General features: G+C 42.3%; 2 protein-coding genes across 4 annotated transcripts in view; both read right to left on the bottom strand.

Annotated features, from left to right (window-relative positions):
- Positions 1-24,285, bottom strand: part of LOC147020735 (uncharacterized) — a 117,341-nt gene that overhangs the window by 10,394 nt on the left and 82,662 nt on the right. The gene's annotated exons all lie outside the window — the stretch shown is intronic.
- The window catches only part of YJEFN3 (YjeF N-terminal domain containing 3), a 135,240-nt gene that overhangs the window by 52,980 nt on the left and 57,975 nt on the right, over positions 1-24,285 (bottom strand). For 2 of the 3 annotated variants that reach the window (XM_085896326.1, XM_085896327.1), the window contains exons 2-3: positions 19,381-19,489; positions 2,834-2,944 (exon numbers count right to left, since the gene is read on the bottom strand). In XM_085896326.1, coding sequence (XP_085752452.1) covers positions 2,834-2,944; positions 19,381-19,489 — 220 coding nt within the window. Of the gene's footprint in view, positions 1-2,833; positions 2,945-19,380; positions 19,490-23,275; positions 23,425-24,285 lie in introns of all 3 variants that reach the window. The other variant, XM_085896328.1, reaches the window with a different exon arrangement.

Here is a 24,285-nt window from a genome sequence, read left to right as displayed (position 1 = left end):
GGATTGATTTTTAAAGTGCCGTCTTGTGAATGCATTTGAAGATATCATTTGATGATATTTTCCATATGGTTAAGAATATTGTCTTGCTGGAAGATAAATCATCACAGAATGAATTGTGTTCCTGAGGCATGATGGATCAGAGCATACCTGCAGCGAACAACGACCAGAAGTCATCAATTTTATGCAGATCATCGACTGTTGACAGACAGTTCTCCATATTTGTCCTGATATTCTGCCATGCTTCACTGTAGATGTTGTACATTGACTAAGATGCCGTCCTCATCTACTCTCTCCCACAAATTGCCATTTATTGTTCTCACTCAAAACCGACTTCATCTGAAAAGGCACTGTCACACCTTGACGATTTAGCCAGCGTATGCCGACTTATGAAAAATTTGTCTAAAACGCTGGCACACGTCGAATACGTTATGGGTAAGTTTTGTATACGTTAAGAGCATGCTGAAAACAGTGCCATACGTCGTAGCACGCTGGCTTTCATCGTTTTACTTTACGGTTGTCCTCAAATTTTAGCATGCTTGAAATTTTACGACGTATGCCAGCGTATGACTCACACGTTCTGCTACGCTGGCCATAAGTTGTAGGCACGTTATGCGATCGTTAACACACGTCGACACACGTTACTTGTAAATTATTCATAAGTCGAAACACGTCGAGGTAATGATTAGTGTACCCGAAACTTATTTATAACCTAATGAGTAACGTGTTGTAGGCACGTTACACGATCATTGACACACGTCGATCATTGACACACGTCGAGACACGTTATGCGATCGTTGACACATGTCGAGGCACGTTACTTGTAAGTTACTCATAAGTCGAAACACGTTGAGGTAATGCTTAGCGTACCCGAAACTTATTTCTAACTTATGAGTAATGTGCTTTGAACCGATGTGTAACGGACCTCCAACGCATATTGACGTATGTAGACGTATTTGATTGACGTCTTCCGGACGACCACAGAACTTACTGAATGTGTTTCTAATTTACAGCTACCGTATAATGGCGTATTGGCAGCGTTAAAAACAACAATAACAACAATAACTTCCGATATTTCGTCACGTGCCGTTACGTCACGTCCGATTGCCTCTTCAGTTTGCTCATGTCTTATTCTTAGTTCCTCCTCTGTGAATATTTTCTGTTTGAGGATATTGTCACGTCGACGTCGAAACTTAAAAGCAAATGCCCGAATATATTTTAAAATTCGTGATAGACTAAAAAAACAAATTTAAAAAAACAACAACAACAACTTCAGATATTTCGTCATGTGCCTTCACAGAGCCAAGGAGAAAAAAAAAATGTGCCTTGACGGAGAAAATAAGTTCCGGGTATGCTAAACATTACCTCGACGTGTTTCGACTTATGAGTAACTTACAAGTAACGTGTGTCGACGTGTATCAACGATCTCATATCGTGCCTACAACTTATTCCCAGCGTAGTGGAACGTGTGAGCCATACGGCGAGTACGTCGTAAAATTTTCAGCATGCTTGAAATTTCACGACGTACGAGACGTACCACGAAATATGACAGCATACTTCATCGTTTTTCAGTGTGCTCTGAACGTATACACAACTTACCCATACCGTATTCGACGTGTGCCAGCGTTTTAGACACATTTTTCATAGGTCAGCATATGCTGGCTAAATCGTCAAGGTGTGACTGCGTGGTTGACACGTTCAATTTTCAGGCGGTTGTGATTTAAATCGGCGTGTGGCAGGTTTTTAGCAGGCTACGCCACGAGTTCGTTGGCGATACATGCAGCGCGCTATGCCTATGTTAAACTATCGTTGGGTATAGGTTGTGAACGCCGACAACAGGCTAAGCATTCGTTGGTATAAGTTATCTATAAGACAACGAAACGTTCTGTGCCCGTTACTAATATGTTATGCATACGACCAACACGTTATGAATACGACCAAAACTTAAAAAAAAAAAAAACATCAAAATTTCAGCGTACGCCAACGTTTTACATACATTTTTAATACGTTGCCATTGCTGGCTAAATCGTCAAGGTGTGAAAGCGCCTTTAAGGGCAAACATCTACAGCTTTGCTCATTCCACTATTTGTGGTAAAATTAACATTTCCACTTTTTGGTTTGGTTATCTCTCTTCGGCAGCTATTTTCTCACAGAAATATATCTATTGTGACTACTTCATGCTAAAGCGTATCTTACTGTTCTCGAAGTAACATTCAAACCTGTATTTACAGCAATATCATTGGCAAGATATGTGCTCACCTGTCATCTATCTTGTGAAGGATGCATCGTGAGACTGAAATCTGTGGGATTTCATAATACCTCTTCTGGAGAGATTTAGGTTTCCACAAATATTGATCACTTCCATTATTAACAGCACCAAGTCCATGAACTCCATTCAGTCTTGCATACAGTTCTTACTGAAACACTTCTCATGAAGTCTCTTTCATTGCCCAAAACTGTTTTTTTTTTAAACACTTATACAGTGCAGTACTTTGGTCCGAAGAGCCATCACTGGATTAATACTAAGACTTCTTGAACTAGGACTGGTACTTCACCACGAGCACTACTCCTACCAAGCATAGTACTGTACTTTTATAGGCTGCATTCTGCTGTGCCACCTTCTGATTGGTTGGATGACAATGAATCACAGCTGTAAATGATAAACATGTGACTGTACCCTGAACTGTGGTGCAATTCATGTCATACAATAAAGGGGAGGCATTCCCATAAACAGCCTTTGCCTTTTATATCACTTTTCCTAACAGTTTGCATAATTATTTCCAACAATGTATGCAGAAAGTAAGCAGAGGGCCATAATCTATTAAAGGCAACTTACAAACATCTTCAGGTGGCGGGCACACACCAGGCCGCATGCACCATTTTTCCCCGGTCCACAAGCCACAAGCACCGTTCGCTGCTTTCGAGGCAATGAAGACACTGGGTAAACCTGTACGAGTCAGAATATACAAGAAGATGTTTGTTTGTATTTGTAATTCTGAAAAAGAAAATCAAAAAAAAAATCAGAGCATTATATAAAGAAAGCTCATGTGTTCTTATGTGGAAAAGCTGGGGATTAATGAAGTGAAATGGTTAAAGGGGTGAAAGGGAATGCATTCATTGGTTAATTTATAATTCATGTTAGAATAAGCCGTCCCATAATTACCCAAATTAGCACAGTCAGGATCAATTGTATAGACAGACCCTTGTCTTCCCACCAGCACTCTGTATTTTCTGTCAATTTGATGTTTTCCATTTCCTCTAGCACCCCCCCCCCATTTTTATTTAATTTCCTGGCCATGTGCTTTGGGGATATGGTGCCTGAGTGGGCAGGACTTTTGGTGCGTTGCGTTATCATGGCCAATGCTCTGTTTGAAGTGAGGTCACCAAGTAGGAGACTGGCCAATAGTGAACCGGTGGTGACAACACGCGCAATGTCAATAAAAGCTGAAGGACGCCTCTGCTGCACCAGTTGGCATAAGTATGGAGGCGGTCGAGAATGAGTGCTGGAGTGCTGCACCAGTCGAGTCAAGTCAAGTTAGTGCCATTCGAGGTGAAAATCAGCCTTGGAGTCAGCCGGAAGTAGGAAATTAATCTTACATGCCCCTCAGCTGTGATTGGCTGCACTTCTGGCCCGGTGATTGGTCTGCATTGCCCAAGGAGGGGACTTTCCGCAGGGCGGTGGAAGAAAGAAAGGGACAAAAGGCATGCATCTGGGACTGAGATCTTCTTTTAGCCTGGATCACTGGCTACACGTTGGGACATGTTCTCATTTAGGCACAATTGCTGCCAGGACCTTCTGCCCTCGCACCCTGCCTGCCTGCTCCCTTTCAGGGCTCTCTGCTCGGCCGTTCAGCCTGGGGTTCATCACCTGTGCTACTATCTTCTACACTTATCCAGTTCAGTGTGCATGGGTGTTGTTTGTGTGGGCCTGTAAACAGGGATAGTTATATATTGTGATTATTTGTTGTCTTTCTTCATCAAGGATTTCATATTCGTTCTGTCTCACAAATAAATTAGTATATCTCTTTCGTCACAGGTGCATTTTCCTGCCATCTGTCCCATGTCAACAATTAATTTTATCAAGAATCCCTGGAAGATTAAATTTGTGTTACTTCTAATTTTGATAAACAACATTACTGAAGCTAAAATGGGTTAAGGAGTGAAAGGGAATTCATTAATCGGTAGGTCAATTCATAATTAATGTTGGAATAAGTAATCCCGTAATTACCCCCAATTAACACGGTCAGGATCAATGCAGTCATCAAGATGAATGCAAAATGAGGCCTTTTGAGCATGCATGGGTGTGTGTTTTCAGTGACTGTTCTGCTCGCCGGGCACTTATAACCTGTCGTTGCTGCCACAAAATCTGGAAGTGAAATAGTCTTTTAAACATAATTTTCAACATTTAGACAAAAGAGTGGCAATTTCAAAATGGTTAACCATAATTGTTCTGTTCCTGAATGAAAATGGGACTCAGGGAAATATAGGAATACAGTATGAACTAGAAGGGCATTCATTCGGTGGAACACATACCTCCGCCACGTAGTTCCTGATCCAAGAGAACATATCGGGCCCAATACATTTTTGAAGTATCATGCTACATTTCCTTTTTGGCTTGATCTCTCAATGGTGAAGAATTACTTTAATGATTAAATAATTCTCGTATCCAGATCCGGATTCGGATCTTCACCAAAATCGAATCAGTTCGTCCTTGTGACACACACAACCTGTTCACCAAGTTTCATCCGAATCCGTCCACAACTTTTTGAGATATCGTGCTATATATTAGTTTAGTCTTCTCGATGGTGAAGAATCACTGACAAAATTATCAGATCCGGATCCGGATTCCGATCTTCACGAAAATTGAAACAATTCTTCCTTGTCACACACCCAACTTGTCCATCAAGTTTCGTCCAAATCCGTCCACAACTTATTGAGATACCGTGTTATATATCGTTTTTGGCCCTTTCTCTCAATGGTGAAGAATCGCTTTAAAAATTCTCATTGTCCGATCCGGATTAGGATATTCACCAACATCTAATCCGTTTGTCCTGGTCACGCACCCAACCTGCCCACCAAATTTCATCCGGATCCGTCAACACCTTTTTGAGATATCCTGCACACAGACGGACAGACGGACAGACAGACAAACAGACAAAGGAGGGGTGAAAACATAATCTCCTTCACCTTCAGTGGCGGAGGGAAGAAATATCTTTGAGTGAGAGGTAACGGATTCGTACCCATTTACTGTTAGAACATTCTAGCGTTGACAGTGGGTAGAACACACACACACACACACACACACACACACACACACACACACACACACACACTTCAACTTTCCTCAATAGAAGCAAAAATCTATAATAATATATTTTGTGGCCCCAGAACCAAAATCTATTTTTTTTTATCACAGCCATCAAAGCCCCCGTAGAGCCCCTCCCCCTCCCAACATGATTAATCTATGATAATAAATGTCAGTAAGTGTATGTGTGTCAATGCGTCTCTTCCATCTGTCTTTCTCTGTCCCCCTCCTCATTCCAACCCTCTTAATAAAGTACAGCATTCTCCTCCCACACATCTCTCTCCCCCCTCCCTCTCTCTGTTTCTCTCACTTCCACCCCTCCCACTCGGAATGTCTACCGATGTGTTGTAAGGTGTTACTCTCCCCTCCTTCCTTGCCTCTCTCCCCATTCTTTTGGTACATATATATATATATATATATATATATATATATATATATATATATATATATATATATATATATATATATATATATATATATATATATATATATATATACCTGTATTTTGAAATTCACCCTAAACAAGGCTGAGAGCCACTAAATGTGAAGGACTACAGAGAAAAAGAAGAGGAGGAAAAACTTGTAAAACCTTCACCGAGTCCTGAAACAAGAAAATCTGGTAACTCGACCAGGTGGAAAAATAAATTTTCCAACCCCCATTGGATGTTTTTTTTAGGAGATACCACCTCCATACTGGATGGCCGTTGGCCGTCATGTTGCCATTGCCAGTCCCAAAAGACTGATCTGACCTGATATTCCCGTCAGCAAAGTAATGGGTGGTATTTGCGAGTAGTAAATAAACCTACCTTGTACATGCACAAGCCACAGATATGACCTTCCCATCAGTGTTCAGAAGAACCTAATCGAGATACACACTTCATTCAGTGGTAGCGATTGGTTGGGGCTTGTGAAACACATGTCCCTCCACACCACTTCAACTGACCCACCTGGTTGGGAGTTTGCAGTGTGAGCAGGTGCCCATTTGGTGAGTTGAGAAAGTTCTCCAAGTCTTTCCTTGTGCAGAGGCACACCCCTTTCTTTCAGGTACTATTCAAAGTATCTTTAGAAGCTGGGTGAGCCATTCCAACGAACAATCCTTATCCCAGACTATAATACATTGCATTTTGCCTCTATCTCTTCAGCTTTCTGGAGATTTTGCCAATGTGCAAAGAGCATTTTAGGGCGGATTATGTCACTGAAAGTGCCATATTGTATAGACAGACTCATCGTCCCTCAACCATGCTGTTGGTGCTTCCCCCCATCTCTTTCTAATGTTCCTTTTGTTCTATTGCACATTCTTTGTGCAATATCCTGATACATTCTTTGTTCTAACTCTTCCATGAGCCTCAACTTTGTATTCAAAGAAACAAACAAAAAAAAAACCAGATTAGACCACGTTCAGAATATGAGGACACACGAAATAACTTTGTGTTTAGTCTCTGTGCCAGTTGTGGTTATCGTTGTAGTTGAGCTATGGTTGTAGGTTGATGTGACGGCCATACACATGCCAATATACAGTGTAGGAATATCAAATCAAAATCGTTTAATATTATACTGCCGCGTCTGAGGCTCACCAACATGATATTCCTGTGCACAGGAGAACTAATTGTCTCCGTGAATAGCCGAACTATCTTTAACTTACGACCCACTATGCTTGGGTGGTGAGATATGGAGGCATTTTCACCAGCAATGCGTACTCGTTTTGAAATGGTGGCGGTTGAAATAACGCGGAAGACAAAAAGGCGGGAGACACTCCGGATAATTAAAATGGATTTTATTACAAAATAATACGAGGAGAAGGGTGGAAAAGATGCTGTGCCTAGATGGAATAAACCAGGCAGTCGATAGACACAATTGCAAATGAGGGGACACACAAACTTATAGACAAGGAAAGAAATAAAATCTAACCCCTTAATAGCCCCAAAATAAATACCAGATCATACACAAAATACAAAGGGGCAGGCGAGTAGTTGTGGTCCCACGGTGATGGGCTTAAGCAATTCGGCCTGCGAAGGCGAGGAATGACGAAAGTGATGCAAGGTGGCGCAGATGAAAGCACGAAAGTGATGATCCCCTGAGGTCAGAGCTGTTACGTCCATTCTCACTCACAGCTCTGATCGCACTCTCCTGTGTCCAGCATGAGTCATTAGTGGGCAGCATCTTGTTCTGGCCATCCCACCCATGGGGTGTCCATAAATAAAAAGTCTTTCACCCCTCTTCTGGGTTTCTGCAGCACATCTTGCCACCATGGCGGACACATACATGCAGACAGCTTGCAATGGTCCCTTTTAAAAGCGCTTCCTGGTGCAGTCTTGTAAACTGTGAAGCGCTTTCCTTGTGCCGTAGTTTCACAACCCCTCAACCTAGTCTCGCCTTTCAAACAGGAGGTTTTATGCAACACAACCTCACAATGTCTATCTCAAAGGTTAACACTCGCCGCACATTTCACAAGACAACTTATCTCGAGACATATATTTCTTACAGGAATGAATCTAGGCTACGTGATTACACATTTTCCTTTGATCCAATAGCTTGTGATACTGGCAACCCCGTTTGCAGAAATCCTACATACCGCTTTGATTTGTCCACCGTCTACTGATGTCCTTATAATTTATGTAAAAGTACACTGATATCTATTATAGGAGTGGTACAATTCAAAAACATACCACTCCCCCTGAACCTACTTTTGGAGCGTGAGTTACCCCCACCGCAGTCCCCAGCACCTCAAGTTTTTGGACATTGTGGGTAAATACAAGCATGTTGCTATGCAACACAAATTGCGCACATAAATGCGACACAAACTCGACTGTACCATGTTTTCTACAGTCTCACAAGTACACATTGTCTCGGGCACTTGCTGGCATGCTTGCGTGCATAATTGATTGTGTGGGCGCACGTTTGGCAGGGAGTGCTCCGAATTCAAGCAGTTCTGTATGAACACCATCGGGAAGAACCCACCGTTTGTCATAATATGCAGATAGCCTAAGCCTTGCTTGGTTGTCAGTGGTCATTGCACCATCACGCATGTGGAAGCCTCTGTTTTCAGCCTGATCTATGCTTCCATCCAAGGAGGCTTTATACCACCCCCAAGACAGGGTAGGGTGTGTGCCTTTGCGACATACCACCTCTCTTCTGCAACATACCACCTCTCTTCTGCCTCTTCCAGCTGGGTCACACGTATGTGGTCCTCCTGTTTGAGTTAATGTATCTGCCGCTGTCGCCCGGCAATATGCCTTTCCTTTGTCTTCATCTCTTTCCAGCACCACCTGGCTTTGTACAGCTCTGCCTCCCCCATTGCCATTTTTGCTAGTAGCTGTTTGCTTTCCAGTGCTGCATTGGGGTCTTGCATGTGGCATCGTGAGTGTTTTTGTATCTTCCACTCTGGCCTTGCAATATGCCTTTTATTTGTCTCCACCTCTTCTATGGTCACTTCCAGATTGCTTGCTCATGCTACAATGTGGTCTTGTGTGGGGTGCCTTGAGTTGAATGGCTATGGAGCTGGTGCTGTCTCCAGTCCTTTGCGAATGTGGTAGACACAAGTCTGCCCCACTCCATACAGTCTTATAGCTTCTGGAATGCTCAGTTCCCAAAGCAACGTGTCGAAAGGCTTCTTCCGAAAGGGGTGTTTTTCTCACCACATGGTATACCTTTGTGTCTCTCCAATATATACAATTGAGTATACTGTTTCTCTAAATGTATCAAACAAAGTCTATGGGGATACAGTCGAGAGTTTGTGTGTTGTGCTTTTGTGACGCGTTTGTGTGTGTGGTACAGCTGAGTGTTTTTGGCTTGCCAGCCCTTTTTTCCAGAACCAAGGCATACTCTGTCGAGCCTTATGAATTCGGAGCACCCCTTGTCAAACTCGTGCCAACACAGTTGGCTGTTCCAGTCCCGACATACAAGCAAGCATGCAAGCAAGTGGAATATGCCCTAGCCTAGATGACGTGTACTTGTGAGACTGTAGAAAACATGGTACAGTCGAGTGTTTGTGTCGCATTTATGTGTTATGTGTTGTGCTTTTGTGTCACGTTTGTGTGTGTGATTTGTGTTGCATAACAACATACTTGTATTTTCCTCTGATATATAAAAACTTGAGGGTGCTGTGGCCTGCAGTGGGGGTAACTGATGCTCCCAAAAGGGGTTCAGAGGGAATGGTTTATTTTTAGCTTATCTGGAATGAACATTCCAGATAAGGTATCGTCATCGTGCACCGTCCGTCCGTCCATCTCCCTTTTCGACTTCTCAACCCACTGGGCCGATCCAGCCGAAATTTTGCAGCAACATTCCTCTCCTGACTGGTAACAGGAATTGAAAAGCTCGTTCTGGTCACATGACTAAGTTGGTCAAAATGGCCGACTTGGTAAATTTCTTTTAAAATCTTCGTCTCCTGACCCACCAGTCAGAATGCTACCAAATTTTGGGTTTCAACACTAAGCTAGGGTAGGGATGTTAAATTACGAAGGTCACGCCAATCACCTGACCAGAAGTGTGTCAAAATAACCGACAGTCAATTTTCGGGAAAAAAAAAATCGCATAAATTCCTTCAAAAATCTTCCTCACCAGTCAGAAATGTACCAAATTTGAATTACAACATTAGGCCAGGGCCCAGATAAGCTACAGGTCTAGTGGTCCTATTTTTGACACTTACACTACCACTATTAATATCTTTGTCCAATATGGATTTATGTGCAAACTCTCTCATAAGCCAAAGATCAATGTTTAAAACAACAACAATAAAAAAGAGAGCAATAACAGTATTCAGAGTTCTACAACAAACCACATGTGTGTGCTTTGAATGAGGCACTTATAATGAAATTTTCAACACCTCCAAAGATGCTATGCTATGTGTTGTCTCGTGAGGTTTCCACTTTGAAAAGACAAATGCCAGGAACTCCTCAGGAAAGTATAATGCATTCATATAAATGTTTTCCTGGAGTTTTATTATCACACCTCAACATTGTGATTAAACAGTGTCTCTCATGAAATAACCAGGACAACACAGATGTGGTTTCAAAAGAGATAAAAAGAGTTTGTTAGGAAAAGTTATAAAAGTGAAATTTAGTTGTATTTTGGGATACAATGTCGAGGCTCATGGAAGAGCGAGAACAAAGACCAGAACAAGATTTTCAAAAATAGCAAGAAGGAGGCTGAAAGAAGAGAAAGGGAAAACCGGGGATGAAAGAGCAATGGAACAAGAAACAGAAAGGAAGGTGTAGAGGAGAGAAAACGCAATCATCTGGAAAGGTTAATAAAGATGGCAGGACCCGGGGAGGGTTAATGAGGGTACTAAAGAATAAAGATCATGAGTGTGGATGAGTGATGAAGCAATATGTTTCAACGAAGCGATAGTTAAGCAAAAAGGCAATAATAATGCATGAAGCACCAAGTACCATTTTTGAAGTCTTTCGTAGAACTCAATTAACGTCGAAATCATACCACCTACCTCCCAGAGTGGACCTTCTAACCACAATTCCACTGAGTCTGGCTGTCACGAAAGGCCAGACACACAGTTGTGTTGAAATGAAAAATAAATAAAAATCACACAGTATCCTTCAGTCCTTCACAACAGTAGACCCTTGGACCATGTGTATTCATAGGTTAACTATAGGAGTGACAAACTAACCTCATTCAGACTCTTCCAGATCTATTGTTACGAATATGGAAGCCTACTGTACTCAACATTCAAGTCCCTATAGAACAGTTATATCGGTAAGTACGTGTTTCTAGTTAGGGTCCCGTCCCTAGTCTAATGGGAATTAAATGTTCATGCACTGTGGAGTTATTTTGATAGTCAGGGTTTTCTTTTACACTTATAACAACAACAGCGGCACCGTCGCCAAGCTCACTGATGCCATAGCGAACATGTTTCTGGCTGCGGACATGGGTGGGACCCCTCGCTCCAGACCCGAATCCGCCCACGAGGGCAAGGGCGCGCCCTTCGTCCAACCAGGAGACTCATCACCTCAGATCGGGACTCCACCCAGAAGGGGGGGGGAGTCGTCCCACCTCCCGTGGGCCTATCCAATGAGGGATGGCTAGCGAATCGCGCGACACAACCATCCAATCAGGAGGCGAGTGGCCAGGAGAAGAAGCCCCTCCCTCCTAAGGAGAAAGGGTGGTTGTCTGGACCAGCGTTAGAGAGACGGTGTGCTCGTGGCAGGAGCGGTCACGAGACAGAGTGTTCGGGGCGTTCTCTCTGGAAAAGAAAACGTCAAGGTCTCGTCGCCTGGTCATCTTGTGAGCCTCATCGCTTGGTCGCCTTGTGGGCCTCGTCGCCTGGTCGTCTCGTCTGGCCTGCCGGCGTTCTGCCTGATCCACCTTCGCACCGGCTGGCGTCCATCATTGCATTGTGTTGCGGGTTCGAGTCCTGCCGAACCTGGTCATCGAAAACCGCACGAGGTGGAGAGATGCGAGACAGGTTCTCCCCTTCGGCTCACCTTCCCTCCCGAGCTGAAGGGCCGAATAAAGGCCGCGGCCATCACTTCTTTTGGGTATTTGTGTGTGCGTATGTGTGTCTGTGGGCCCGTCTTCAAGTAGAATTGTTTAAGTGCCTTGTACATACTTGCATTTCTTTTAGTCGGTTTAATTCTGCTCCTTCTGTGTTCCCCCCCCCCCCGCATTATAACTAAATCACCCGTTAAATGCATCAGCTCGTTTCTGTGTGTTCTTCATTGGTTTAGCACGGTGCGTGTTGGTGGATTAAAAAGGCCGTTGCTGCCGTAGTTGTGCATTTGGACCGACAGGACCTCGGTAACCATCCGCTCGGGTTACGTACGGATCGAGCATGGTAATGGCTCGTCCCGTTCGAGCTCAGTCAAGGGTGTGAATTCCTCGGTAGCTCGTCACGTGGGCCTCTAGGTATTTTGAAGTTTGGCAAATAACCCTGTCCCACGCAGTTGAGTTATTGACGATTCACGGTCCTGTAAGGGACCTTCAGAGTTATCGGAAAGGTATGATCTAAATTCCGGGTGTTCGGTGGAGCCGACTCTACTGCTCCATCGAGCGGTCATGCTCGTCGCCGATACCCGGCCCACAACACTATAACCGCCCCAGAAGCCCAATTCTACAAAGCACGTCATGGGAATTGAATGAAGATTTGATATTATAAAGGATCTTATGTTGCTAATATTTCTGCAAAATGAATCTCCAGGTGTGTTGCTCATTCATATACTGATTAACTTGGGTGTAATAAACGTATATGATATGTAAATGCTATTAAAACGTAACATAAATGTTAATCTAGAACTAAAGTAGGCAATAAAAAGTGGCCATTGTTTGTTTTGTAAATGCTGGAGTGTCTGGACAGCAATGTACAATTATGTACAAACAGGGTATGTACAATTATTATGTACAAATTACGTACAATTATTATAAAACTAGTACGTGCCCGGATGTGCGTGACCGTACGTGCAAAAAAAACAAACAAACAAAAAATTCAAACCGTGAGCCAGAAACAACATCCGCAAAGGCCGTTCCTTCGCTCTCGCGTGCCCGTACGTGCGTGGCCGTACGTGCAAACCAAAAATAAAAAATGAAAAAAAACTTTCAAACAACCACACATTCCGTTCCTTCGCTCTCGTAAACGACGACTGGATTGGGGCATTGTGTTTATCTATAAATGCGGATAAGAAATCGAGAAATTATTAGAATACAGTAAGTCATCACTATCCGGAAGTGGTGCGTGCCCGTACGGAATGTTCACATGCATTCCACGAATTATCGCTTGCATAGAAGTAACAACTGCTGTGATACTTACACACACAGAGTTAATTAAAATTAAAATTAAAATCAAGTTTACCTCCCTGTCTTTACTTGCCATGACATTCGCTGCCATTGACCATTGCCACTCCTACGCCACGGTAACTAAGGCACCGATCCCCATCGTAACCGGTACGGCCCGTGACGTCATCGTCGGCCGGCTGCACACTGGCCTTCGCAGCCACGCCTACACAGCAACGTGTCTTGAAATTGGTTTGGTGAATAAATGGCCGCAGCAACGAGTCTTGTCACTGGTTTGGTAAATAAATGGCCGCAGCAACGTGTCTTGTCATTCGTTTGGTAAATAAATAGCCACAGCAACGTGTCTTGTCATTGGTTTGGTAAATAAATGGCCATAACTTGGGAAGCACTTGTCCGATTAATATCAAACCTTGAAAAGGCACATACTCAGGTCCCCAGCAATATAGCTAGCAAGTTTCAATTATATCGGACCAGTGGTTGTCGAGAAACAGCGGCCACAGACACACACACACACACACACACACACACACACACACACACACACACACACACACACACACACACAGCTGGAATTATAGATAGATGAGGTCCTGCTGAAAGCGTGCCTGTACTCAACATGAAGTTCCTCTCGGAAGAAATCGGTATCGAGCAAGGTTGCGATTCTCACGGTGAGTCTGCTCTCGTCTCGCACGGTGTACGTCCTGATGGCGCAGGGCATCCCTTACTTGCCAGTCTTCTCGCTGGTTAGGGATTTCTTCTGCATGACACCTTTCCTCGCGTTCAGTGTTGTCTGCCAAGCGAGCAGCTCGTTCTTCATCCGTTTTTTCTGCACGACGCCTTGCATCGCGTCCAGTGTTGTCTGCCAAACGAGCAGCTCATTCTTCATCCGTTTCAGCTGCACGATGCCTTGTCACGTGCGTAGCATCGCGTGTCAAGCGAGCAGCTCGTTCTCTATCCGTTTCAGCAGCACGACGCCTTTCCTCGCATCCAGTGTTGTCTGCCAAGCAAGCAGCTCGTTCTTCATCCGTTTCAGCAGCACGACACCTTGCCTCGCGTCCAGTGTTGTTTGCCAAGCGAGCAGCTCGTTCTTCATCCGTTTCTTCTGCACGACGCCTTGTCACGCGCGTAGCGTCGCGTGTCAAGCGAGCACTCATGCTTCGTCAGATTCCATTGCGCGTGCACGACGCGCAGCTTCGTTCCTTCGCTCCTTCGCTCTCGTAAACGATGACTGGATTGGGGCATTGTGTTTATCTCTCTATAATCTATCGAGAAAATCGAGAAAGTACAGAAATCGAGAAAGTAAAGAAATCGAGAAAGTACAGAAATCGAGAAAAAAAAAGAGAAAGAATACAGTAAGTTGCCACTATCCGGAACTCCGGAAGTTAAGTCCTCACTGTCCGGAGGTTCGCATATCGCAGTTACGATTATTCGTAATTTAGTTTTAATGGCCAATTATTCAATGAGCGCCAACGTATTTTGCCTTTTCGCAATGTCATCGCAAGGAATAACACAAAGAGAAGAGAAGCCGTGGCCGTACGTGAAAAAAAACAAACAAACAAAAAAAAAACCCCCAAAAACAATTTTTCAAACCGCGTGCCAGAAAAACCACACAGGCCACGCCTACACAGCACAGTGTCTTGTTATTGGTTTAGTAAATAAATGGCCATAACTTGGGAAGCACTTGTCCGATTAATATCAAACCTTGAAAAGGCACATGCTCAGGTCCCCAGCAATATACCTGGCAAGTTTCAATTAGATCGGACCAGTGGTTGTCGAGAAACAGCGGTCACACACACACACACACACACACACACACACACACACACACACACACACACACACACACACACACACACACACACACACACACACACACACACACACACACACACACACACACACACACACACACACACACACTGCTGGAATTATAGATAGATGTACAAACAGCAAAGTCAGGTAGGTCATACAATTTGACATGGCTGTCTCTTCAATTCAGTGAGTGGTGTCGTTTTTGTGGTCAATGAGTGAAGACCAGAAATTTCAGATCTTGGTACCACCTTGAGAGGAAAAACAAAATGAGGTTGTTCTTACCACCTGACATATATAGCAGATGACAAAAACTATGCTGGCCATATCAGAATGGTAGTTTTAGGGACAAAAAAGGTTAAATCCAAGATGGCATCCACTGTTTGGGTCACATGACCCAGTCCAGCAAGATGGTGGCCAAAAAGCGATTAACTTATTGGAAAATGTAACATCACAATTTTAACCATTTTTTGCACATTTGATAGTTTGATATTTGATATTTTTATTTCCATACACATCACTACATAAATACAAACAATTTCATAAATATGAGCAAAGAGCAACTGTATACAGAAAACAAGGAACATCATAAGCAAAAGCTTGAGAGTGATTTCCTTAAATAAATTACTATACATATTGATGCGATATCTGAAGGGAAAGAAAGAGAAAAAGAGAGAGAAAAGAAAGAAATATCAAGGAAAAGAAGAAAACAAAAAATTAAGAGATACATTTATCACGTTATGTATCGGACTCGAGTCGTTAGTTGTCATTATAAACGTGTTACATTAGTCAGACTCAATTAATGAATTCATATTAAACATTACTATGGTCACACACATGGGTAAGATTTAACAATTTTTGGATATTAATTAAGAGGTGATCCACAAGGAAGTACATGTTTTCTTTCGTCGTCATCTGATGCAGTTGACATACAAATACATCCAGTAAGGAGGATTGTGCTCCTTGGTTTCCAACCAGTTTCATATCAAACTGAGTGTTTTGAAATTATAATTAGCTGGATCACCTGACCTTAACTATCTGGGAGGCACTGGAATCTGGGAGGACAGTGGTTGGAACCCTGGCCGAGCCATACCAAAGACCTTCAAAATTGTATATGCTGCTTCCTTGCTTGACATTCAGGATTTCGAAAGGATAGAGAACAAACGACCATATGTTGGTAATCATAGTGCAGGCTTTGGCCTCCTCCTGTGTTGACATTGCTTGTAACGGATTGTTTAAATTTTTACTGAACACCATTTTGGATTGAAATACTTTCTGCAACTCAGCTGCCAATCTAACAAGGCTGCATGATTTTTCATAATCTACAGATATCTTCTTCATCTTCTTTAATGGCAACAATTATTCCCACATTCTTGTGGGGTTGGCAGGGAAAACCTGGCCAAATTCTTTCACGAACCGGCTGGCCAGGCCAAACGTTCAACTCAGGTTAGAGCAGGAATTAGGATTTTTTGCCATGGTGCCGGCGATCGTTCACCTACTCAACGTGGAGGACACTGTGGGATCTTTGATGTCCACTAACTAATGCCAGCAGATGGGATGCCCAGTTTAACGTCCATTCGAGGGACGGCACACACATCAATGAGTCACCCTGCCTGTGAAACATCAGGATGACAGTTCATAGCTGGGTTGGGATTCAAAGCCAGGCTAGACCGCTTAGAGGCAAGTGTGCGTGCGTACCACTAGGCCATCCTGCCAGCTCAATCTACAGATATCATGCAATCAATAAAACACCATGACCTTCAAACTGGTCACTAATTGCTTTAGTCCATAGAGTATAAAAAGAATGATGGAATCTTGAGGCTGCCAATCATAGAGGCTTCAAAAAAGAAAGTTTAACAGAAGGAGCTCTGACAAAACCAGTCCACACCAGGGAATCTGAGAAGACAAACAATGAATCTGGGGGAAACATTAAACAGTGGTACAAAGGAGTAATCTGACATTGGAGAGCATTTTGAAGAGTACGATCTCAATGTGACAGATAAAGGGAGTGTGAAAGTATCATCACTGCTCTGGGAGTAACACTCAGGGCCATCGAGAGTCAGAATGGGCCTTGGAACAGTAATGTGTTCTTTCCTCTGGGCCCCATTCAAATTTGTGTTTTTTTTAACCTATTCTGTACTTTGATCTTCAGAAACACATGCTGTGTTTAAGGGAAATTGGGGCATTATTCACTTATTCCTACACGTGGATTAGTTGAACACACTTCATCCGGATGGGGTGTGGCCAACACTCTTGTGTTCACTTACTTCATTATGTCATTACATTATTACCGTGATTGTCATTATGTAAATTGTTCCCACAGTGGTATATTTTACGAGGGAGGGTGTTGCTGTCCATGCCAGGAAATCACCCAGTGTGGCTGAGAGGGAGATACAAAATAAAGTTGCCCCAGTGTTTAATTGTCACAAACAATTATTATATAAAACCAAAAAAATTGACCAATTACGGGCCACTATTAGGTCTGGCCCCAGGGTAGTTACCCCACCTGCCCCCCACTCCCCTCTCCGGCACCCTGGTGACACTGATATTACTCAAAAACACTTTTTAAATGCTTGTGTCATGGTTGGTTAACAGATAAAGGGAAGGATCCCTGGAATTGAATTTGACTGCAAATAAATGTCACTCATGTGCTTAAACCTGTGGTGTTTCAGCTAAAAAATTTAAACTAGTCAACAAAAATGTTGGTTAAAAAAATAATATGGACCATCATTTTAAAAGATAGTTATTACATAACAGAAGCAAGAAAAAAATAGCAGAAGTATATAAAAAAGCATTGTTACTTCCATCACTGAAGATGGGAGAAGGTCATGTTTTTACCCTTGTTTGTCTATCCACATGCCTGGTGTTGGCTTAATGGTTAGGGTGGCGGGCTTTGGATCCAAGGGTCCTGAGTTCAAATCCCACTCAGCTGTTAAATTAATACCAGGTGGGGTTAACTCGGTCTGTCATCCTTCCGAGGTTGGCAAAATGAGTGCCAGCATGCTGGTATACTGTGTCGGAGTGGCGACCCGTCCAGGATTGTGCCCAATAGCCAAGGAGACTGCTTAGGCAGCACCAATGCTCTGCCCAGAGCATGGTCCCAATCTCCTCCTACTCTCCTGTATGTACTGTATGTATGTCATCAGCCTTCATGCCACAATTTTGAACCAATCTTCATGACACTTCACCACCTGTTAAAGTTCATCATAAGCAAGAAGCCTATTGTTTTTGTGGTCAAAAGGTCAACATAGGCCAAAGGTCAACAACTTAGATGCAATTTCTGAAATCCTCAATTTTCATCTGATTGACTTGAAATTTGAAGAGGATTTTCAAATCAGGTCACTGAAATCAACCACTAATGATTTATATGGTCAAATTTGTTTTGCGGATTTCGCAAGTATCGTGCTCTGCACATCTTTCTTGTTTGTCTGTCTGACTGTCTCTGTCAATCGCCTGCTGGTCACAATTCTAAACCAATCATCATGAAACTTTATGAAGTTGAAGAGGTAGTCACAACTGAGAAACATTTTGATTTTGAGGTCAAAGCTCATCTTGAGGTGAAATTTCTAAAATCGTCATTTTTTAATCTGATTAACTTGAAAGTTGAACAGGGATTGCATATTGGGTCAATGAATTGAGAAACCAACTATTTTTAAGGTCAAAAAGTCAAAGGTCAACTCGAGGTAAAACTTCTAAAAGCATCATTTAAAAAAAAATCACAAAAAACTATTTGCTTGGTAATTTGTTGGTAAAGCAAATAGGGTTTTCAGTTGTATTCGGAGGGGGATCATTTATATATTAAAAGAGGTGTTAACATTGTATAGGAATTTAGTGAGGGCCGCGTCTAGAATATTGTGTGCAGTTTTGGTCACCACAACTCAGGAAGGAAATAGATGCCATATAGAGGGTTCAGCGCAGAGCTGTTACATTGATTCCGGGCCAAGCTAGACTTAGCTATGCGGAGCAGCTGAAGGAGACAGGGCTTTATTCACAATAACTGCAGAAGGTCTGCATTCTCCGATTGCTCTTTTTATTGTTTAAAATGTTTTTATTACTTGTTACCTCCACCACCAAAGGTGAAGGAGGTTATGTTTTCACCCCTTTCTGTCTGCTTGTTTGTGTGCAGGATATCTCAAAAAGTTGAAGATGGATTCGGACAAAACTTGGTGGACAGGTTGGGTGTGTGACCACAACGAATTGATTCGATTTTTGTGAAGATCCGAATCCAGATCCAACTACTAGAATTTTAAAAGTGATTCTTCACCATTGAGAGACAGGACTCAAAAATGATATATAGCACGATATTTCAAAAATATATTGGGCCAGAAATGTTCTCGTGGATCAGGCATTACGGGATGGAGGTATGCGCTCTACCAAGTGCCCTTCCAGTTTAAAATGTATTTCATAGATAATGCCATTATCATAAACGTAATTATAATATTATGATGAGATCATGTTGAAAATTATTCCAGTTTTACAACAATAAGAATGGTTATGATCATGACAAGAATGATGTCACAAAGTTTTACCTTAGCGATAGCATGAGCACAGGCCAAACCCATGAGTTCAACCAATTGTTCTTGAGAAAATCCATAATCGTCATACAACTCTTGGTCAATGGCTCTCGCTTCTTCTTGGCTAGAACACGAACGAACACACACACACACACGTTATGCATGATATATTGCTCATTATAAACACACATGTTATGCATGACATATTGTACATATTATACATGCAAATATTAAAACACACACACTTTAAGACAGGGGTTCCTAACCTGTGGTACGCATACCACAGATGGTACATTTGGATTTTCTCGGTGGTACGCGGCAGTGTGCTTTTTTGATTTTTTTTTAACACAGTTATTATTTTACTTCTCTCTCATGCAGCTTGTGCACAATAATTAAATTTATATCAAAAGCGGCTGTACACTGACAGCTGTTTGTTATCGGCCATTGTGCACAAGTCTTATTATTCGTTTTGTCTCTACATGCCACACTGTCATCATTGCTTATTGCCCGGCTTATTGTTACCGTTATCGTTCACCAGCATCATGTCAATGCGAAAATATTCGGAGAGTTATCTCAAGTTAGGCTTCACTTCCATCCAAAAAGGTGAATTAGAAGCTCCACAGTGTATGATTTGTGGAAAAGTTCTCGGCAATCAATCTATGAAGCCAAGTCTATTGAAGCGCCATTTTGATTCTGTTCATCCTGAACACAGCGACAAGGACCATAATTTTTTTCATCAGAAGGAAAATGCCATGAAAAGAGCACGCTTCGACGGCAGCGGCAGTTTTCAACAGCAGTCCACGGCAGCCGTAAAGGCATTCTACTTAGTTGCATTGCGAATTGCAGAACATAAAAAAACCTCACACCGTCGGTGAAAGCCTCATCCTTCCCGCCACAAAGGATATCGTACGTCTCATGCTGGGAGAACAAAGCGCCAAGAAGCTCAATTCTCTTTCGTTGTCAAACAACACAGTTCAGAGGTGCATTGAAGAAATGTCAACCAATATTCGTGACCAGGTGGTGGCAGAATTCAAGACATCTCCATGCGGATTTTCTATGCAATTGGATGAGTCAACTGACGTGGCAAATTGTGCCCAACTGTTTGCGTTCGTTTGGTACGTGCATGAAGCCAAGTTCAAGGATGAAATACTATTTTTCCGCCCGCTTAAAACCACAACGAAAGCAAAGGACATTTTAGAAGAGGTGTCTTCCGTCTTTGATCAAGTTGGGCTGTCATGGGTTGATCTGAAAGGCTGTACGACAGATGGTGCTCCAGCTATGTTGGGGTACAGATCAGGTTTCCAAACGCTTGTGAAGGCAGTTGCTCCTGAAGTGTGCGGCCTACACTGTACGATCCACCGCAGCACTCGCAGCCAAGGCGCCCCCAAGCCATTGACTGACGTTCTCTCAACCATGATCAAAATTGTGAACCACGTGAAATCCCAGGCTCTTGATTCGTGACTTTTCAAGAAACTTTGCGAGGATTTCGACTCCGACCATAAAGTTCTCTTATTCCACACTGAGGTGAGATGGTTATCCCGTGGAAATATGGCGGAGCGCGTGTTTGAACTGCGAGCTGAGCTTCGTGAATTCTTCAAAAACGATGGAAAACCAAAGACTGTCGATTTCGTCGCTGCTTTGAACGACCCCGACTGGGCATTGCACCTGGCTTATTTGGTCGACATTTTCTCTCAGTTAAACGCCCTGAACAAGTCTCTTCAGGGGACTGGTGCGACTATCATTGACTTCATAGACAAGGTCAAGGGATTTCAGGAAAAACTCCGTCTGTAGAAGATGAATGTCGAAGCGGGAGTGGTGGTCACGTTTTCTTGCACGGCCGATATTCTTCAGAAGCGTGAAAAGAATCCCCCAAGGGAGTTCATACAACTGGTAAAAGGTCACCTCGCTTATTTGGATGAGGAATTAAATTCCTATTTTCCGGATCTCAATGAACTGGATCTGAAAATGATTGGCAACCCATTTCGCATGAGTGCATTGGATTTGCCACCTGGAACAGGACTGCAGGAAAGCTTGATTGATCTCCAGAACGACTCCACAGCCCGAGATCAGTTTGACGAGATGAATCTTGCGGACTTCTGGTGTGGAATGTTGGGGTCTTACCCTAAGCTAGCTGCCCTGGCTGTTCATTCGCTCATAGTATTCCCATCGACATGGCTGTGTGGAGCTGGGTTCTCGTCAGTCGTTATTCTAAAAACAAAACAAAGATCCCTACTGGATGTTGAACATGATGTTCGGTGCGCTTTAACCAAAACAAAGCCTGACATCAACCTGCTTGTGAGCGATAAGCAGGCTCAACCATCCCATTGACTGGACATTTTACACAATCAAATAGGTACTTACTGTATCATTCTTTTGTTCAGATCAGATTGCTCAATGTCATAGTTGTGAATTGTTAGTATTGTTTTACTCCCCATTGTCGTATCTGTATCGCAAATAAACACTATTTTCGGTGAATTTTGGTACAGTGGTACTCGGTGGGACCACGAACATGTGAAATGGTACCCCAGTAAAAAAAGGTTGGGAACCCTTGCTTTAAGACCTAGTAGGTCTCCGTTCCATCTCCTGAAATGAAACCCACATGGAGGTTTCAGTCAACAACAGCAACTTTCATGTGCACACACTTACACATACATATACGTGTGTATATACTAAATATATAAAACACAAACAAACAAAATATATATGCATATACATATACCGATACATATACTTATAAAGACCCACCCACATCTCTCACCTGTGAATGGAGGGAATAGCCAATCAGCTATCACGTAATCAACTAAACCCAGGTGGATCAGATTACATAAACAATTGACCCTCCCACACTCCTCCAACCGAATAAGTTGCATAAAGCAACCCAAGTAGACCTACACAAGGTAAGCACTATGGTTTCGAACCTTTCCCAGAGTTACTCAACAACTATAAAGACGTTCACACAAAGTACAGACATGAGAATCCCAATGCTATACACCCCTCAGCTACCGGACCGGTTTCATCACTTATTGGCGAATCAGCGATAATGTAGACACAGCAATGCATACCAATGAAGCTCTCAAGCATGTACCACATGCAAACACCAAAAGCAGTCAATATATAAATAAAGAAAGACCCATGCATATCTCTCACCTGTGAATGTGTGAGAGTCTCATCCCCTCCACCCCCCCCCCCCACCACAGTTCTCTATCCCTCTATCACTTCAAACTCCTTCCTGTTCTGTCTTTACTCTCACTTTCCTTATTGTTTCTTCTCTTCCTTTGTCAATTTTATTTTGCCTCTTTAATTTAGCCCCACCACCCTCACTTTCCTTTGCCCATGTAATGCACATATGTTCTCTTAAATTAAACCTTTTGCAAAATATTACACATGAAGCTGAATTTTGTCACCCAAGAGGCTATGACAAAGCATATATAAGGAAGACAAAAAATATAGTCATGAGAAATAATAATTTACACAGGTCTTTGAATGCTAAATTTAAGAACAAATCATTCGATGTCCATTTCAAATTGTAGAAGGTGACATGTTTATTATGGGTGGAGTGATAATCTCAGCTTCCTCATTCTCATCTCATTTTTTGGTGGAGCTGATGATGAACTGCTTTTTAGTTCTCCATTCATTGACAAAAGGCCAGCCAGATGAAAAAAAAAAAAGAAGTCTCATGTGAAAAGGCTGCAAGACAGTCCTGGCCCATCATCATCTATGTGAGCACTCCTCTTTGTAGTGCCATCTCAGGATGGAGACACTCCATTCCAGAATGCAATTGTGAGGCACAGCAGTTATGCAATTCCATTTCCCTATCCTTGCATGCTGGGATTACATTATTAATAATCATACTTTGCACTTCTCACTGTTTCTGACAAGCTTCCCACACACTAACTTGTCACAGCCAGACCTCCAAGCCTTTTGCATTTTGTGGTTTTCTCAGCGAAGTATCTCTCCAATCTGCTTCTTCCCTTTCCCTTCCATCTGTTCTCACCCACGATCCGACATATCGACCTCAATCCTGCATTCTCACTATAGACGCCTGAATGTTTTCAAAATCTGCCAAATGAAACGAAATAATACATGAATTCAGTATATGTAAATATTTATGCTGTGAACTTATGTCTCTTCAGACGACAATATAATATTGAATTAGTAATCATTCTGTGTTGAAATCATTTTGTTATGCTATGTAATTTCAACTTCAGCGTTTGAATAAACAGCGTTTACCTGAAAGCTACTGCTTCAGTTTCCATGTAGCATTTTCATCCTTCCTGCCTTTTAAAACGCAATCCTCAAATTACAGTTAAAAGCTCCATAAAAGCATTATCACACAAGACTGAATAAAGTGGGTTCTTCACGTCATTGTGCATTTCTTGCAGCATTACTCGTACCTTGGAATAACCCCATTGTTCTCATAACCGAATAGTATATCATCTCCTCATCAAAATATAAAAACATGTGAAAATTTCTATGTGGTTATACAAACATCAAGCGGTGCTTGAGAAAACAGTATACAGTACTGTAATAAAAATTCCATGTGCAGAAGAATGGAATACAAAGCTTTAGATGAATAAAAGGATTAGCCTTGAACCCCCCCCCCCAAAAAAAAAAAAAACAAGGAGCTGATACTCTCGATCCCCACCTTTTGTACGGTATGAGAATAGATCTGTGTAATATGAAAGCTAAATCTTGGAACGGTTTTTGAAATATCACATACACAAGTCAAGTTGCTGAGATGGTTGCCATAGCAACAGAATTCAGCCAATCACAGCTGTGATCTAATCGGGTTGAGATCATGAGGAATATATATATATATATACACATATATATATATATATATATATATATATATATATATATATATACATATATATATATATATATATATATATATATATATATATATATATCTCAGTT

The sequence above is a fragment of the Eptatretus burgeri genome, chromosome 9 (assembly GCF_056783735.1).
Source record: "Eptatretus burgeri isolate ZD-2024b chromosome 9, Ebu_testis_v1, whole genome shotgun sequence".
Lineage (NCBI taxonomy): Eukaryota > Metazoa > Chordata > Myxini > Myxiniformes > Myxinidae > Eptatretus > Eptatretus burgeri.
This window is presented reverse-complemented; position numbering and strand designations above follow the sequence as displayed.